The 17,274-nt window shown below is 38.9% G+C and overlaps 1 protein-coding gene across 6 annotated transcripts in view; it reads left to right on the plus strand.

The window, feature by feature from the left end:
• Astn2 (astrotactin 2) overlaps window positions 1-17,274 on the plus strand; it is an 851,054-nt gene that overhangs the window by 695,743 nt on the left and 138,037 nt on the right. For all 6 annotated transcript variants that reach the window (XM_047524417.1, XM_047524419.1, XM_047524418.1 and 3 more), the window contains 2 exons: window positions 5,720-5,853; window positions 7,673-7,821. In XM_047524417.1, the coding sequence (XP_047380373.1) occupies window positions 5,720-5,853; window positions 7,673-7,821 (283 nt within the window). The remainder of the gene's footprint in view (window positions 1-5,719; window positions 5,854-7,672; window positions 7,822-17,274) is intronic.

Genomic DNA, 17,274 nt, shown 5'->3' on the forward strand with positions numbered 1-17,274 from the left:
TCAGTAGCAGATGGCCTGGGGAGATCCTATCCCAGAGTTCTAGGGTGGCTAGAAGCAAGTATTTATGCTTCTGTGCAGATTTTGCTGATTCCCTCTTCAATCCTTCCTATGTTCAGCAATCCTTATCCTCCCGACCAACTAAATTTATGGTCAACATGGGTTCGGCAATTAGTGTCTCTACAAATCAGGAACATCAACCACTGTCCTTTCCTCCCCTCTTTCTCCCGGGGCCCTAAAAATTTTCTTATTTTATACCTTCAATCACTTCCTGGGAAAAAAGTTTTCAACCCACACCCCTTCAGGTACTAATCCCAGTTGTCTCCAAAAGGAATTTTTCTTCCATTATCCACCCCTTCCCCATTTCAATGCTGTCAATATAAATTGGTCTTTTTATGGTGATCAATTACAGTTCTGTCATCTCTTGCTAGAAGACTAGAACAGAAACAAAACAAAACAAAAAAACCAAGTTTAATCTGTGTCACAGCATCCTATTCCACATCCATGAAGTTTAACACCTATTTTTGGAACCTATTTTGTGTTCACAGAGTGATTCATACATCTGAACTTGACCTAGAAGAGTTCACTGTCTGATAGGTGAGAAGGACACATAAACAAGAAAATTGCAAGGAAATGTGTAATCTGTAAAAATTGAGTGAGAGGAGAAAAGAGGGAGAGAAAAAAGAAATCTCTCCAGGTATAGCAAGGTCCTGGTAGCAGGGAATATTTTCTGAAGTTCAGCAAGAAGGAAGAAGTGGGGGTAGGGTATTTTGTACCAAAGGCACAGCATGAAAAAAATATGCATGGGTAAGAAACAAGTGCACTAGCATAAGCAATTGAGAGTGTTCTGGATCATAGAGTGGAGCAGTGGGGATAAGATGGGAGAAGAGACACCAGCTGAGGAAGGCAGTGGAACGTTTGAAGAGGTTCAAATAAGAAGATAGAAGACGCAGTGGTGTTTTAGAAAGCTGCGAGAGGATGTTCTGGAGTTGGTGATATTGGGGTAGGAAGTCCAATGCAGAGGTCATGGATATTTCCTATAGAAGAAGCATTACTAACGTTCACCAGAGATAGTAAGGATTCCAGGGGAGGAAGGTTTGTTTTCAGATAGAGGGAGGAGCCAAGACTCCTAGAAGCACCAAATAGATATGGATGATATAAGTAATCTTGGGGAACAAGAAGATCACAAAAGTACACAAGTGTACACATTGTCTTAGCTTTTAACATTTATAAATTGGGTTGTTTCATTCAGCGTTCTATATGAACTTTTAAGTCAATTCAACAAATATTGACTGACTTATGTTTCATGTTAGGTACTATGTACAGCCCTGAAATGGAGCCAGGGGATCAAAAGATAATAGATTATTTTGTCTTTAGAAAGCCTTTCCCCTCCTTATTTGGTATGGATCAGGCAGCCATATGACCAAGCTTATTAGTCTGGTGGAGATAACAAAGTCTATGAGGCTTAGAGTGAACACTTCAGGGCATCTTTTTGGAGTCTTGCAGACCATATCCATCTCAATATCAAAAATAACTGACTTGGTATCAGCACATGAGATTAATTTTTAAAGTAAAACCTACAGTCATTGGAAGTATGGAGTATGGAATTTAGTTCACAGGCTTAGTGATGTCCTATGTAGATGGCCCCAAATATCTTAATCAAATACGGGATATCTAAAGTTTAAGATTCCTAAGATATGTCATAATTTTTAGAGCCAAAAGGGCCCCTTCCTTTGTATTCCCACAGCCTCCTGTGTGTATTTCTTCACAGCATTCAAACCATAGTAATTTTAATTCTTTGTGTGTCTTTACCATTAAACTGAGTGCTTTGAAGTTAGCCACAGGGTCTTGTTCCTTCCCTTTCTTTGCTTTCAGACTGCACATGACCAGGAGTAAGAAGTTTGGTGAATGTTTATTGAATTTATTGAAACTTCAAAACTATATCTTCTTCCCCTTCATTTTACAGATGGGGATTAAGTCTCAGAAAGAAGAATCACTTGTGCAAGTTCAAATAGGAAAGTAACAATAGAGGCAGGAATAAATCCTAGTTTATTTTGATTGCTTAACATTTTTGTGGCTGTTTTCTCCTCCTGACCAACTTGGTTTGCTAACTAATTAGCTAGAAGTTGGAAGCATTTACAAGTTCTGGAAATGTAAACCTTTGTTATGAAAACCAATGACCGTGCAAACGGAGCCCTTGTACTAAGTAGATTTATTTTTTAGGTCCCTCCACTTCCTCAAAAGCCAGGAGTCAATAGTAGCTCCAGCAAAAGGTTCTGTTTTCCTCTGAGAAAACACACACACACACACACACACACACACACATACACAAGCATATGACCCAAAGCTGAGAAACTGAGAAAGGATATTTGGGGTGAAATCTTAGCATTTAACTGTGACCTAGGAAGGTCAAGGGTGCCAGAATTCCAATGAACTTTCATCAAGTTCCTCCCTTCTCCATGTTCATCTGTAAATGGGGATAGGAAACCCATCTCAGAGGGTGCTTTTGAGCATTAACAAGAGGAATAGAGTAGTTCCATCACAAAGTTACTCTATCACCTTGAGCCAGCCCGCTAGCCTCTCTGGGCCACTGTATCTGCATCTGTAAATGGATTAGATTAGATGATTTGCAGACAGAGTCTTGTGAAGCTGGAACATTTTACGATTCTCCTCCCTTGGGATCCAGTTGGACTCTAGATGGAGTGTTGCAAGGGCTGAAGACGTAAGGAAAGAGTGATCCCGCACTGACACAATGCTGGCTTCTGCAGCCTTGCAAGGGCTCCCTGTTTGATGTCAGCCTTTTATCAGAGTGTGTTTGTGCTCTCTCCAAGGTTTGCCTGGCCATTGCACCAGTCCCCATTCTGTTCCTCAGGGTTCTGGGAAAGAGCCAGCGGAGACTCACAGGCAGGATTTCTTCCCAAGAGCTGCCTGGATGGTGAAACTCACAAAGTCCAGAGAGATTTCCTGTTTTGTTTTGTTTTCCACAAGCCCAAGTTCCTATTGATTACAAAAACGACATACAACACTCTCACTAACACACACACACACACGCGCGCACACACAAAAACAAAAACATATACACACACAAAACAGGATGTTCTCTCTCCATTGCTGGAGTCCAACACAATATTACCATCTGTGTCACTTTCCCTCATGGCCCTGGATTTCACCATTATGGTAATTAAGATCTTAGTACCGGCTGGAGATGTTACTGAACCTTAAGCTATGAGCAGTTGTACACATTAATTTCACTAAGGGGGAACCTGCAAATGAGGGAGAAAAATGTCTGACATTCAGCATAACCTCATGCCATACCATCTGGTTTCTGTCCTCAAGAGAGTAACCCCTTCTGGTGCTGGTAGGAGAAGGGACTTTGTTCCCAGTATAGGTTCTGGCACATAGTAGGAACACTGTTCTCACTGTATGTTAAACTCCATTCCATACACTTTTTATGCAAACATTTGATACCAAAAATACATGTCAGAAATTTGAATTTAATTGAGCACCCTTTATCTTTTATTTACTGAATTTGGCAACCCTACTTTAGTTAATCCCAGTGCTCTGCATGGTTGAACAGAAAAGACCTGTACTTGGGAAAAACAGAGATATTGTCTGGGATTATGCTTCCACCATTTTCTTGCTGCGTAATCTTGGGAAAATTGCTTCACTACTCTGATTCCTATTTTCCTCATCTGTAAATGAGGCTTATAATATCTGTCTCTCAGGACTATTATGAAGATTATAGTTTTAAATTCACTTAGAGTACTTTGAACTGTGTAATTGGGTGCCACATGATCATTAGCTTTTTATGATTTTTTTTTCATTGCTGTGGGTTCTATACTTTACTCAGGAAAAATTAGATAATGTGTTCATCCCTAGGAGAGGATAGAGGTAAGAACACGTGGTATGAATAATTAGAGTCTTCTTGTCAAAACCTCTGGGAGAAATGTGATGGAGGCTTACACAATAACATTCTTGATCACACATTGTCCTTCCAAATTGGCATCCTGGGTAGTTAAGAAGGGAAAACAACATTCTGCAGTTGAGTCTTCTGAACAATGCGGGATGGAAAAAGTGACATCTGGGTAATCAGGTGTCCTTGGTGATAGATAGAATACAACTTTCACTTAAAAAGTACATAAAAAGTAAAAAAAAAAAAATATGGAAGGAAAGAAAGTACACAGAACTGACAGACCACACACCTGGTAAAGGAGATCCATCTTCTCTGGAATTCTTAAGCTTTAAAGAGAACTGTCACAAAATCTAAATGTCCACAGCCTTGAAATGGCTGCATAAGAGCACAAGACCATGTTGAGGGTATCTTCCATGCCTGTGTCTGAGAGAGGGGAAAAAGTACAAGAAAAGACTTGAGGCCTGCAGCTGTCCTTGACCCAACTAAAGAACAATAACAGCTTTATTATTATTATGTCTTTCAAGTTCTCTTTATAACTGAATGTTAATGATCAGTTTTTCAGTGTTCATTCATGTATTCACTACATATTGATGAGACAAAGGTTGCTAAACCCCGTGAGAATGTGCATGGAATGAGCCCTGGTTCTTGCCTGTGTTGGGATGAGTGCTTCTTGGGTGAGACTGGCAAGGAAATGTGGCAGGAATGGTCCGGCATTACAGCATCCAGAAGAGGAGCAGGATCAAGCCTCAGTTTAAGAAAGTCAGGGTGGGATTCCCAGAGAATGAGATGTTTCATCTGAGAACAAATGAGTGAGTTGTAGTACACGAAGGGGAATAATCCTGGCAGAGGACAGGATATTAAAAAAGAGAGAGAGAGAGAGAGACAATGAAGGATATTGCAATTAAATAGAACATTGATCATCATTTAGTGCAAAGGTCAGCCAAACATGGCCTTCAGATGCAAAATAGCCTGCCACTTATCTTAGTAAATAAAGTTTTATTGGAACACAACTGTGCCTGCTTATTTAAATAATTATCTGTGTCACTGTCAGGCGACAAAGGCAGTGTTAAGTAATTGTGACAGAGACCACCTGGCTACAAGCTGAACAGATTTATTCTCCAATCCTTTATAGAAAAAGTTGGTTGTCTCCCGTTTAGACAGAAACTCACCATTGGTGGAAATGTTAGTGGTTGCAGGAGAGTGGATAGTACTGTGCCGGAAAAGGTCAGATGAATGGTCAGAGATGGAACTGGGGAGGGGACCAGCAGCTAAAATAAGGAGTTGAGCCTGAACCTCGAGGACTCTGGGAAGCTTCTGGAGGGCTTTCAGCAGGGCAGCCACTTGGTCATCTGACCAAGCATTGTAGCCAGGTATTTATGAGGGCAGGCCCTGGAGTCAGACCACCTTGCAGAATCCAAGCCCTGTCACATACCATCTGTGAACTTCAAGCAAGAGACTTTCTGTGTGCCTCTGTTTTCCAGTTTGTCTGGTGGGAAATGATAATGGTATCCGTCAATGTGGGGTTACTGTGAATGTGGAATAGTGAATGTAGATGAGTTTCAGGATCTGGGAAGGTGCTCAGTGGTTGCTGTTAGGATTGTGTCTCCATGATCATTCTGGTCCCTGGATAAGGAATTGCTCAGGAAGGGAGACCCTGGTGGGTAGACTATTAGGGATTTAAGCACAGAGGGTGTCCTGTGCCGAGGAAGACTGCCCTAAGGGCCTCCAAGCTGCCATCACGGCGTTAGCACCTTTGTCCTCAGTCTGCTCCACTGCCACCATCATCTCTTCTGTCATCCTTTCTTCCAGGCTTTCAAGAGTGCACTGATGAGTTCCTACTGGTGCTCAGGGAAAGGGGACGTGATCGATGACTGGTGCAGGTGTGACCTCAGTGCCTTTGATGCCAGTGGGCTCCCCAGCTGCAGCCCCCTTCCGCAGCCGGTGTACGTATGTATGGCCCCTCTTCCTTTGGCGCCTCCTTTCGCGGACTCACAGTCTTACTTTGACAGCCCAGGATATCTTGGTTCTGTTCCCAGTGTGCCTAACCAGATCCCTGAAGTCTCCATGACCCTCCTTCTTTGGGAAAGAAGGGACCTTTGGCTGAATGGAGGCATGGTACAGGGGTGGATGCTGATATCTAAGTGTGTGGTTTTTTTTTCTTCCTTTTTTTTTTTTGGTACTGGATATTGAACCCAGGGGCCCTTTGCCACTGAGCTACAGCCCCAATCCTTTTTATTTTTTTAAAATTTTGAGACATAGTCTTGCTGAGTTGCTAAGGAACTCACTAAGTTGCTGAGACTGATCACAAACATAAGATCCTCCTGCCTCCTCCTCCCTAGTGTCTTGGATTACAGGCATGCGCCACCACACCCAGCAGTGTGTGCTATTTTTAAATGAAACTGTTTAGACCATCATTCCTTCCTTCACTCGGCTACTCAGAAAGGTTTGCTGGGCCACTGGCTACTGTTTTGTCAATTCCTGTTGTGAGCATTGGTGCTACTGAGATAAAATGTAGGACCGCTCCTAAGGAACTACATTTTATTAACTTGTTCATCAAATAATTTTGAATACCTGTTTTGTGCTAGGCACTGAGGAATAAATGTATCGATGGACAAAAAGGCATATTTTGTACATTTGTGGAGGGGGGAGTTTAGCAGAGGAGACAGATACCAGGGGAAAATATGATTTATTTAAAAGTTTGAATAAGAAAACTTTAAAGAAAAACAGAGTTGTCCACAGGGAGAATAATGGAGGTGTAAGTGGAAGAGAGAAGGAAAAGGCAGGAATAGGCCTGAATTATAGTAGGAGTCAACCAGGCTGTTAACAGGTAGCAGGAATCATGGTTTAGGCAAAAGGAATGGTGTACATGAAGGCCCTGATACAGGAATGTCACGTGGGGAAGTAGAGGAAGGTCTTCCTGATTGGAAGACTAGAATTACAGAGGTGTATTGGCGTGAGAGAGAAAGAAGCTCATGAGGCAGTGTCCCATGATACCCCTCCATAGGATGAGAAGAATCACTTTATAAGATGGTCCTTGAAGAGACAGTGTGGTATAATGTGAAAAACAAAGATTCTGGGCTGGGGATAAGCAGAGTTACCATTACAGTCCTATCTCCAACTTGCTGTGTAACCTTGTGCAAGCCATTTCCCTTTTCTGGGCCTTATTTTCTGCATTTTGTGACATGAGGGAATCATATACTTCATCATCTCTAAGGATCAATCCAGTTGAATAACTGAACCTTCAGTCATACTGTTTTTTTATGATTTACAAAAGGACTCATTCCAGGGTTCCTGCTCTTTTTGAGAGAATATTCAGTACTAAGTCTCCTTTTGAGAGACTGGAGGATATTGGACAGTTGAGTAAGACTTTGTGGAATTGAAGGGAATGGCAGAAAGATGGAAAGCTCCTATGTTTGAAGTCACTGTTAATTTATTTGAAAATGAGACATCCTTGAGAATATAGTTTCAATAAATGGAAAACTAATCAATTTTCTTTGAGCAAATACTGTATTCAGGGATTAATTAGTTAAATTCCACATTGATCTTAAAATGCAGCTCTTCGTATCCCCATTTTATGGATGAGGAAACAGAGACCTCAACAAGTGAAATAAATTGTCTATGGCCATGCGAGGTTTTGGTGGTAGATGGAATTAAGATCTGAATCTAGGCTGAAACTTTTGCTTCATCTTGACACATGCAGACTCTTGGACTCCAGCATATGCTGGCTAGAAAACAAGAAACCTTTCCTGTCATTTCCTCTAGGCTGCGGCTGTCCCCAACAGTGGAGCCCTCCAGCACTGTGGTCTCCTTGGAGTGGGTGGATGTTCAGCCAGCTATTGGGACCAAGGTCTCTGATTATATTCTGCAGCACAAGAAAGTGGATGAATACACAGACACTGACCTTTACACAGGTAAGTACGTGACTTCTCGTTTCTTTGGAACACGACAATGGAGGGGAACTTGATTTTCTAATGTCTTTGGGGAGTTAGTATCGTTTGACTTGGGAAGGCATTAAGGAATGTCATTGTTCACTGATTTTTTTCGGTGCCCATCAATATATGATTTTTTTGTATGCTTTTGAACAAGGATAGATAGCAAGTTGTAGTTGGAAAGGGTTTCTCTGAGTAGGACCTTCAAAATCATATAAGGAAGGACTAGTTGATTCTGAAGAGGATTTCACCTTTCTTTATTTGGGAAGACTTCTAGGTCTCAAGTTTGAAAACTTTGGTCTGTAAATATATTACCTCTGCATCTGAGATGAAGAAATTCAAAGAATTTTCTTTTCTAATGAGCTGTATGAGTAATGTAATGAGATGTGATGGGTCTCCATGAACTGTTCTTTCGGGGAAGGAAGAATTGGAAATGATCCGAGTATGCAGGAGTGTTTACAAAAAATGACTTTTAAAAAAGCAATATTTGCTTGTTACTCAGAATATTTCCTCTGAGTTTTTCTAAATTCCTGAGGCTGCCAAGAAGCTAAGCATTCACCTGTGATCCATATTGAGGGATTACGTTCCCTGCTCTCTGTTGAGACTTCCATTGAGTAATTATTCTTTTCCAGCCAGAAAACATTAATTGAGCCTCTACTTCCTCTGCCAGGACCTGAGCTAAGTGCTTTGTTTAGCATCTTTCTGAATCCTCACAACTTTAAGAGGCTTGGTGTTTACTACACCCATTTTAAGGATCAAGAAACTGAGACTTGCTCAAGGTTATCCATCTAGTGGTATTTCCTTAAACTCACAGTGTTAATCCTGAACCATGACTGGGTTACTGAAAGAATTAAAGAAGTGTACTTTCTCAATTAACTGCCCAATTAGAATATAAACACAGGGAGGAAAAATGACTTGTCCGTTTTAAACCAGGTTGACTTCCCAAGACCTACCATAACCTCTGGCCTTCAAATATTTGTGGAATGAATGAATAATGAATGAGTCTCTTTTTGTCTCTCTCCACCTTTTGTTTCTCCTATCTTTCTCACTTTCCTCTCTGAGCTATTTTTTGCTTTGCTTCCTCTGAAATCAGGAAGAAATTACTATAGTGAGGTGTGGATATGAAATGGGTCATAAAGGCCCAGGATATGGATGGCATAAAAAGCCACATGGGCTAGTGTTTGGAATACTGGGCTTAACGGGGCCTGTTTGATGATGTTGACTGGAGGAGGCATCCCTTTCACTGAGGAGCTAGCCATGGAACAGTAACTGGGTAACCTGTTTTGTCTCATTAGTTTTTCCTAGTTTTTGACTCCCTATACCTATTGCTTGTGTGTTCCTGCAGGACTATGTGAGCACGTGCAGGTATAAGTTTACGTGTACGTGTGCTTGTGTTCATTTGCTTGCACTTTTATTTTTAAGTGGCTGAGATTTGCCAGTATCTGTGAATGGGTGAGTGTATTTTTTGTGTCTACCTGTGTAAAATGCTACTTTATAACAGCACAGATTTGCAGACCACAGATACCAAGGGAAATGAAAGTTATCTGATGGTGGGTTCACACATGTGGAGGCTTTACACCTCTATAGCCTGCTTCTCTTTTCAGAATTAAAAAAAAAATCCAAGTAATATAAGAATGACTACTAACCTTGTTTTCCCGATAAAGTCCTACAACCATTGCACTGTAGATCTAGGTCACTCCCAACAAAGTGCTTGTTCCTCAATACCATGTAACATCTATGGCAAAACTCAAATGTTGCTTCTTCTGCAAAGACTTCTCGACCCTTTCAGCACAAAGTTGTTTCCCTCTCCTTTCAACACAGGGTAACCATTCTTTCTATAATTTCTTTGGCATACTCCACTCACTGCTTGAATATCAATAGAAAATTCCATGTTTGGGCTTGATGTGGTGTCACACACCTGTAGTTCTATAGTTGCAGCTACTGGGGAGGCTGGGGCAGGAGGATCAAAAGTTCAAGGCCAGCCTGGTCAACTTGGCAAGACCCTGTCTCAAAGTAAAAAATGAAAAATAAATGTAGCTCAGTGATAAAGCACCCTTTAGTTCAATCCACAGTATTGTAAAAAGAGAAAAAGAAAAAGAAAAAAAGAAAATCCAGGGTTTGAAGGATCTTAAAAATTCATCTAGTACTATACTTTATCATTTTGGTACACCTTTCAAAATCCATACTGCTTACATGCCTCCAGAGATGAATTGTTCAATATTTCTTAAAGTTTTCTGTATATAAGATTGTGTTGTCTACAAACAGACAATTGTTACTGTTGCTTTTCATTTTGGATGGCTTTTAAAATTTTTCTTGCCCAATTGCTATGGCAAGGTTTTTCAGTGTCATCTTGAATGGAAGTGGTAAGAACAGGTATCTTTGCCTTATTTCTAATCTTCTAAGCATTCAGTCTTTCAAAATTAAGTATGATGCTAGCTAATTTTTTGTAAGTGCCATTTGTTATTTTGGAGAATGTATCTTGCATTCCTAGTTTGATGAGAAGTTTTTTAGTTTGTTTTTATTAGAAACAGTTGTTGAAATTCTGTGTCTATTGAAATGATCATAGAGTTTGTCTTTCTTAGTTCATTAATATGGTAAATTACGCTGGTGAATTTTCAAATGACATGATAAACTGCATTGTTGTGATAAATCACACATGGTAACAATATATTCTCTTTTTAGTATATATATTTGGATTTGATGTGTTAAAACTGTATCTCAGATTTCTTCTTTTTAATTTTTTTCTTATACATGTGTGTGTAAGAGCTTTGCATCTAATGTTCCTGAGGAATTTTTATCTGTGTTTGTTTTCATACGATACTTTTGTGTTTTTAGCTATATCAGGATCATCGTGGTCTCACAAAATAAATTATGAAATGTTTTCTCCATTTCAGTGTTCTGAAATGTATCTTCTCAATGAATAAGTTTGGTTAAAATTAATGGTATTTCTTCCTTATCTGGTCGAATTTACAGGGAAGCCACTTGGGCCTACACCTTTTCCAGTAAGAAAATTTTAAACACTAATTTAATTCTCTAATAGATACAGAGATATTCAGGTTATTTATTTTTTTCTAAGTTACCAAGTTTATGGGTTAAAGTTGCTTGTGATATTCTATTTTAATATCTGTTGAATTTCTAGCAATACTATGCTTATGCTTGACATTGGTAATTTGTGTCATCTCTCTTATTCCTGATCAGTCTATCTAGGCTGGCTATGCAATTTATCTGTCTTCTCAACCTATTTTGTCTATTTTCTCTAGTGTTTTCTATTTCACTGATTTTTTTTTTGTTTTACTCCTATCTTTATTATTTCCTTTGTTGACTTGTTTTGGGTTTAGTTTAGTTTTTTTTTTTTTCTTTCTGTAATTTTAAGTTGGTAGCTGGCGTTATGGATTTGAGATCTTTCTTATATAAGCATCTCTTAGCTACAGCTTAAGTTAAATTACGTTTTTATTTTCACTCAGTTCAAAATACTTTCTAATTTCCCTTTCGTTTTCCCCTTTGGCCCATGGGATATTTGGAAGCACATTACTTAATTTCTAAGTACTTGGGGATTTTTCAGATATTTTTTATTGATTTTTAATTTGACTCTACTATAGTCAGAGAATATAATTTATATGACTTTATAACTTTAAATATTTTTAATTTGTTGAAATTGTTTTTTGGTCTAGAATATGGTCTGTCCTTTTATTCAGTATCCTCTTTGAAAAATGCATATTCTGCTATTTGTGAGTGGAGTGTTCCATACATACCAATTAGATCAAATGGGTTGATTTTGTTGTTTAAGTCTTCTAAAAATAAGAAAATCTTGGTCTTCATTTTGTAACAATAATTGAGAAATCTCCGGCTATGATTGTGAACTTATCTATTTTTCCTGAAGTTCTCTCAGTTTTTACTTTACATATGTCTAAGTTCTGTTACCAAGTCCAAAAGCCTTTAGCATTTTCACATCCTCCTGATGAATCAATCCTTTATTAATGTAAAGTGGACTTCTGAACCATGTGCTATTCTTCACCCTGAAGTTCATAGTGTGTGTTTGCTTTTCATTGCTGTGACTAAAATACTTGGCCAGAATAATTTAGGGGAGAAAAATTGTTTCCTTTTCCCTCTTTTCCTATCTCCATTGAAATTGTTTGTACATTTTCATTACATCCCTTTCATTGACTTGGGTTGGTGATTTAGGAATTCTCTGTCCATGGAAAGTCAATTCTATTGCTCTGGGCCTGAGATGAGATAGAGCGTCAGGGCAGAATGGCATGGCAGAGGAAAACTACTCAGCTCATGGTAGCCAGGAAGCGGAGAGAAGGGAGGAGTCATCAAGGGGACAAGAGATAATCCCCAAGGGCACATCCCAAGTGACCCACCTCCACCAACCATGCCCCACCTGCCTACAGTTACATTCAGTATAGTAGTCCCTTCAAATTATTAATCCATCAAATGGATTAATCCACTGGACAGGTTATAGCTCTCCTAATCAAATGATTTCAAATCTGAACATTACTCCATTAAGACAGGAACTTTTGGGGGACAGTCAAACCACAACATTTACTTTCTGATATTAATATGACAATTCTAGGTTTCTTTGATTAGTGGTATAATATATCATTTCCTATTTAACTTTTATACTATGTTTCCCTTTATATTAAAGAGTGTTTTTGGTATACAGCTTGTATTTGGGTGTTTTTTCCTTTATCATACAATTTAACTTTAAATTAAGTGTTTAGATTATTTAAGTTTAATGTGATTTGATATGTCTGTGTTCAAATTTATCATCATATTTGTTTCCTATTGACCCATCTTTCATTGTTTTCTTTTTCCTCTTTTTCTATCTTTTTCAAATTATTTATATGATTTCATTATATCTCCTTTGTGGACTTATTTATAAGCTATAACTTTTGTTGTTTCAGCAGTTTCTTTAGGATTTACAGTATGAATAATTTAACACACCACATTATACCTCCACATGATATTATACTACTCCATGTATAAAGTAACATTATAATGGTATTCTTTAATTTTTCTTTTCCAAGGCTTTATGCATTTTTGTATGTATTTTATTCATATATATGTTAAAGAGTCCACAATTCTTTTTAAAAAATTTCCTTAGTCAATTTCCTTTTAAAGACATTTAAGTAATAAGAAATTATTTTGTGTATTTACTCACATAGATACTATTTTTTGTTGGCCTTCATTTCTTTGATTCATCTTCTTTTTTTCTGGTGCCATTTTTCTTTTGCTGAATGATATCTTTAACTGTTTCTTATGTTCTATGACAGTTAGTGAATTATTTCTGACTGATTTTGTAAGACATTAATTCCAGGTACCAAATTCTAGTCTGACAGACTTGTCTTCCCTTAATTTGAAGATAGTGCTCCTTTGTCTTTTTGTCTGCAATCTTTAAAATGATGAAATTTTCATAATTCTTATATTTGTTTCCCCACATGTACATGCCCTCCCTTTTTTCTGACTGCTTTAAGATTTTTCCTCCATTACTAATTTTGAGCAATTTTATCATTTCTTGTGTTGGACATTTATTGAATTTCTTCATCTGTGGGTTTTTCATATCACCATTTTGGGAAATATTTTGACCATTATTTTGTCAAATATTATTTCTCTTTCCCCACCATGTGATGTTCTTTTTATATTTTGAAAAATTTTCTATCTCTTTTATTTTGGACCATTTTTAGTGCTGTATCTTCAATATCTTATCAATTGTCAATTTATTCAATGAATTTTGTCTTTTGGACATTGTGATTTTCATGTTTAGAAATTCCATTTGAATTTTGTTGACTTATTCCATGTCTTCACTGACAGATGGATTATAGTTACAATAATATAAATAAATATCCTTGTTTGCTAATTCTAACATCTGCATCAGTTCTGGATTAGTAGAAATGGATTGATTTTTTTTTCTTTGTTATGATAACATTTTCCTGTTTCTTTTGCAAGCCTGGTAATTTTTGACTGAGTGTCAGACATTGTGATTTGTGCCTGATTGGATTCTAGATATTTTTTAATTCCTAAAAATAATTTTGAACCCCATTCTAGGAGATAGGTAAGTTACCTTGCTGTTTGATCTTGCTTTTAAATTTTATTAGGTAGAACTGGAGAAATGTGCAGTCCAGGGCTAATTATTCCATATTACTGCAGGAAGACCTTTCTATTTATTTTACATAATAGCCCATGAATTAAGAGGTTTTCTAGTGTGGCTTATGGTGACAGGAACATTCACTGGTTCTTGTATAAGCACTGGGCACTGTTCCTTCTAATCCTCTTGGATTGGTAGTTTTCTCATATATAAGTATCAATAAGTACCATGCTGAATATTGAAAGAAAACTCTTCACAGGTGTCTTCACGTATTTTATTTTACAGCTCTCTCCTTCCTATCACTCTGTCCTACAAGTTCTAGTCACTGTGTTCTCCCTGGACTCAGAACTCTCTCTCTTATCAATTTAGACTCAGAATCTTTGAGGCTTTTCCTCTCTCTACACTGTAGTTTAGAAACACTCTATAGGCAAAGGGAAATTTTAGGGCTCAAATGACTTGTTTTCTGGTTTTGTTTTTTTTTTTAGGATCTCTGTCTTTTGTTGCCTGATTTCCAGTTGTTTGAAAACTTGTCATATGTATTTTTCTCTATGTGTGTGTGTTTAATTTTTCTTAATGTTTCAGACAGTAGGGTAAGTAAATCTAGTCCATGATTTTCCTTGTGGTCCAGAAATGAAACCTAAGATTTCTTCTTTATTCTCCAGGAAACAGTGCTCTAATTCAGGAATTCCTTTTCTTAACTAAGGTAAAACTTGCTTCTTTTTTAGTTTTCTGGCCTAGGGTCACTTGATGCACTTCTGACTCCTTCATCTCCCTGCAGCCATTTACAAGGTTGAAAACAATGACATATCTATCTCCAATTTTGCAGGACTTGACTTTCATTGTGCACTCGGCTCGGTACCCAATTGTTTAACTCTTGGTTGGGCAACTGTCCTTTGGGAAATTTCCACGGTACGAGTCTTATATAGATGTATAATGTTCACTGAGTTATTTTGTTTATGGGTAGGCATTTGAGTATCTTAACTTTTCTTCAACTCTGACATTAACACACTGAGCACTGTGTAGCCTTTTGGGATCTTAAGTTGTCCGGGAGCCTAGTCGAGTGCATAGTAAACCTTCTAAAATGTATCCTGCCAATTGGTGCTATAGATGAATGGAGATGGGTATCTGAAGCATTCACCTCATCTATTGCCTTGATGAGGAAATACAAACTTTGGAGTAGCTAACTTCTATGGGGCGCAGTGCCACATACCTGTATTCCCAACAACTTAGAAGACTGAGGCAGGAGAATTGCAAGTTGGAGGCCAGCCTGGGCAGTTTTGATACCTTGTCTCAAAATAAAAATGACTGGGGTATAGGTCAGTGGGTTAAATTCCCAGTACTGCAAAATGGAAAAGCTAATTTAACTTAGTTTCAGTTTCTACCTCTTCTCTTCTCTTCAGTTTCTATCTCTTCTCAGATGTAAGGCCAGTCAATATACTTGGTCTGTTTCCTTATGTGGGAATGGGAAAAATAACACAAATTTCAAAAGCTATTTTAAGAATCAAATATAACTGGGTATGGTGGTGCTCACCTGTAATCCCAGCAGCTTGGGAGGCTAAGGCACAAGGATCACAAGTTCAAAGCCAGCCTCAGCAACTTAACGAGGCTCTAAGAACCTAGTGAGACCCTGTTTCAAAATAAAAAATAAAAAGGGCTGGGGATGTGGCTCAGTGGCTAAGCACCCTTGGGGTCAATCCTTGGTAACCACCCCCCCAAAAAAAGAAGAAGAAGAAGAAGAAGAAGAAGAAGAAGCAATTGTAGCATTCTTTGAGGGACACAGTAGGTAGTAAAATTTTTAATTGTTTCTTTACTATTTCCATGAATTTAAAAAAATGAAAGAGAAAAATAAACGTCAGGAAAAAAGCAAAAAATTTTAAAATTTGTTTTGAGTAGAGCTAGGATTTCTCACACATTTTGGTCAGGTGAGGTCAGCATAAGGGAATGTGGACTTTTGTCTTTGATCTCTCTGGATTTTTGTCGATAGCCAAGTCCAGGACTGGAATTATTTGTTTATTCACGAGCCCCATGTGCGCATATGCACAGACATAGGTGCATACACAAATCTCTCTCTTTTTCTCCGGTGTGTGCATATGAACATACACACACACACACACACACACACACACACACACACACACTGCCATGTGTTCCACACCTTTTTCAACTACTGAAATGTTCACTCTCTCTCCCCATCTCTTTCTCTTGCCCCCTCCCCTGGTTTTGGTGCCCACTTTGTTTCCTTCAGAGAAACCACTGCTCTGTTGGTTCTGAGACTGTTGGAAAAGCCAAGCATAAGTAGCCTCCTGTTCCAGTTGTTTTGAGCAGAAACGGGGTTTGTTTTGTGGGGTGGCTGAATTTCCCGCACGCTAATCTGTCATCAATATTAAAAACAGACGTCTGGTTCTCCCACATGTCCTCATCTGAGTAATTGGCATGGGCTTCAGCCTCTTGGGCAGGGTAGACGCAGGGGGGTGGGAGGAAGGAGGGGGAGCTGAGGCACAAGCTGATTTAATGAATTCAAATCCTCTGTTTGACCTATGGAGAAAAAGACTCCGAGGACAGGGACTTGTCCAGAGGTTATGTACCTGGTGAATTGGGGGCAGAGTCAGAGGTAGAACTGTTCTCCCCACCAATGGGTGTTCCCACCAGTCCATATTATATCTGGTATGATTGGCTCTGGTTGAGAACAAACCTAGAGAAATTTGAATGGCTGGGAAGAATTGGGTATCTAGTCACTGGAAAGCCACTAGAGGGTTCTGACCTTGTGGGGAGTATAGCCCATCAAGTCTGTCCCTTTGTGCCAACTTCTGAGAGTCCCAAAAGCTCAGAGCAGAAGGACCAAAGGCATGATCCCACCCTCCTTGATGTAAAGATCAGAAGAGTGAGAAACAGGGGGAAGGGTCTCCTGTAGCATCAGATCTCCCACCTCCCCATCTGGGCACATCCCTGCCACTTTCCTGTGTATTTTCTTTGGTTATATGCTCCTCTGCTGCTGGACTTTTTTTTTTTTTTAATGATTTAAAAGTTCTTAAAAAAAAATCCAAAAAACAAAAACCAAAACAAAACATAAAAACAGAGACTTCTCTCTTTTACTATGGGATTCTTAGCTTCCATTGGCTCAGTTCAGGGTTGGGAGACCAGCTGGCTATTTTGGCTCCCACTGAGGCAGCAGGCTCTTTCTGCCATTTCCCCACAGCTCCTGACAAAAGACAGCAACATCTGGAGTCCACCAGTGTCCCTTTTTGTCCTGCCATCTGGGAGCCTGAGGGGCCTCACCCAACTGATTGGTACCAGGCCTGTCTCCTGCCAACTTTCAACTCTTGTCTCTGTTTCTTCCTTTCTTTATC

This window comes from Sciurus carolinensis, chromosome 14 (genome assembly GCF_902686445.1).
Source record: "Sciurus carolinensis chromosome 14, mSciCar1.2, whole genome shotgun sequence".
In the NCBI taxonomy this organism is placed as follows: Eukaryota; Metazoa; Chordata; class Mammalia; order Rodentia; family Sciuridae; genus Sciurus; species Sciurus carolinensis.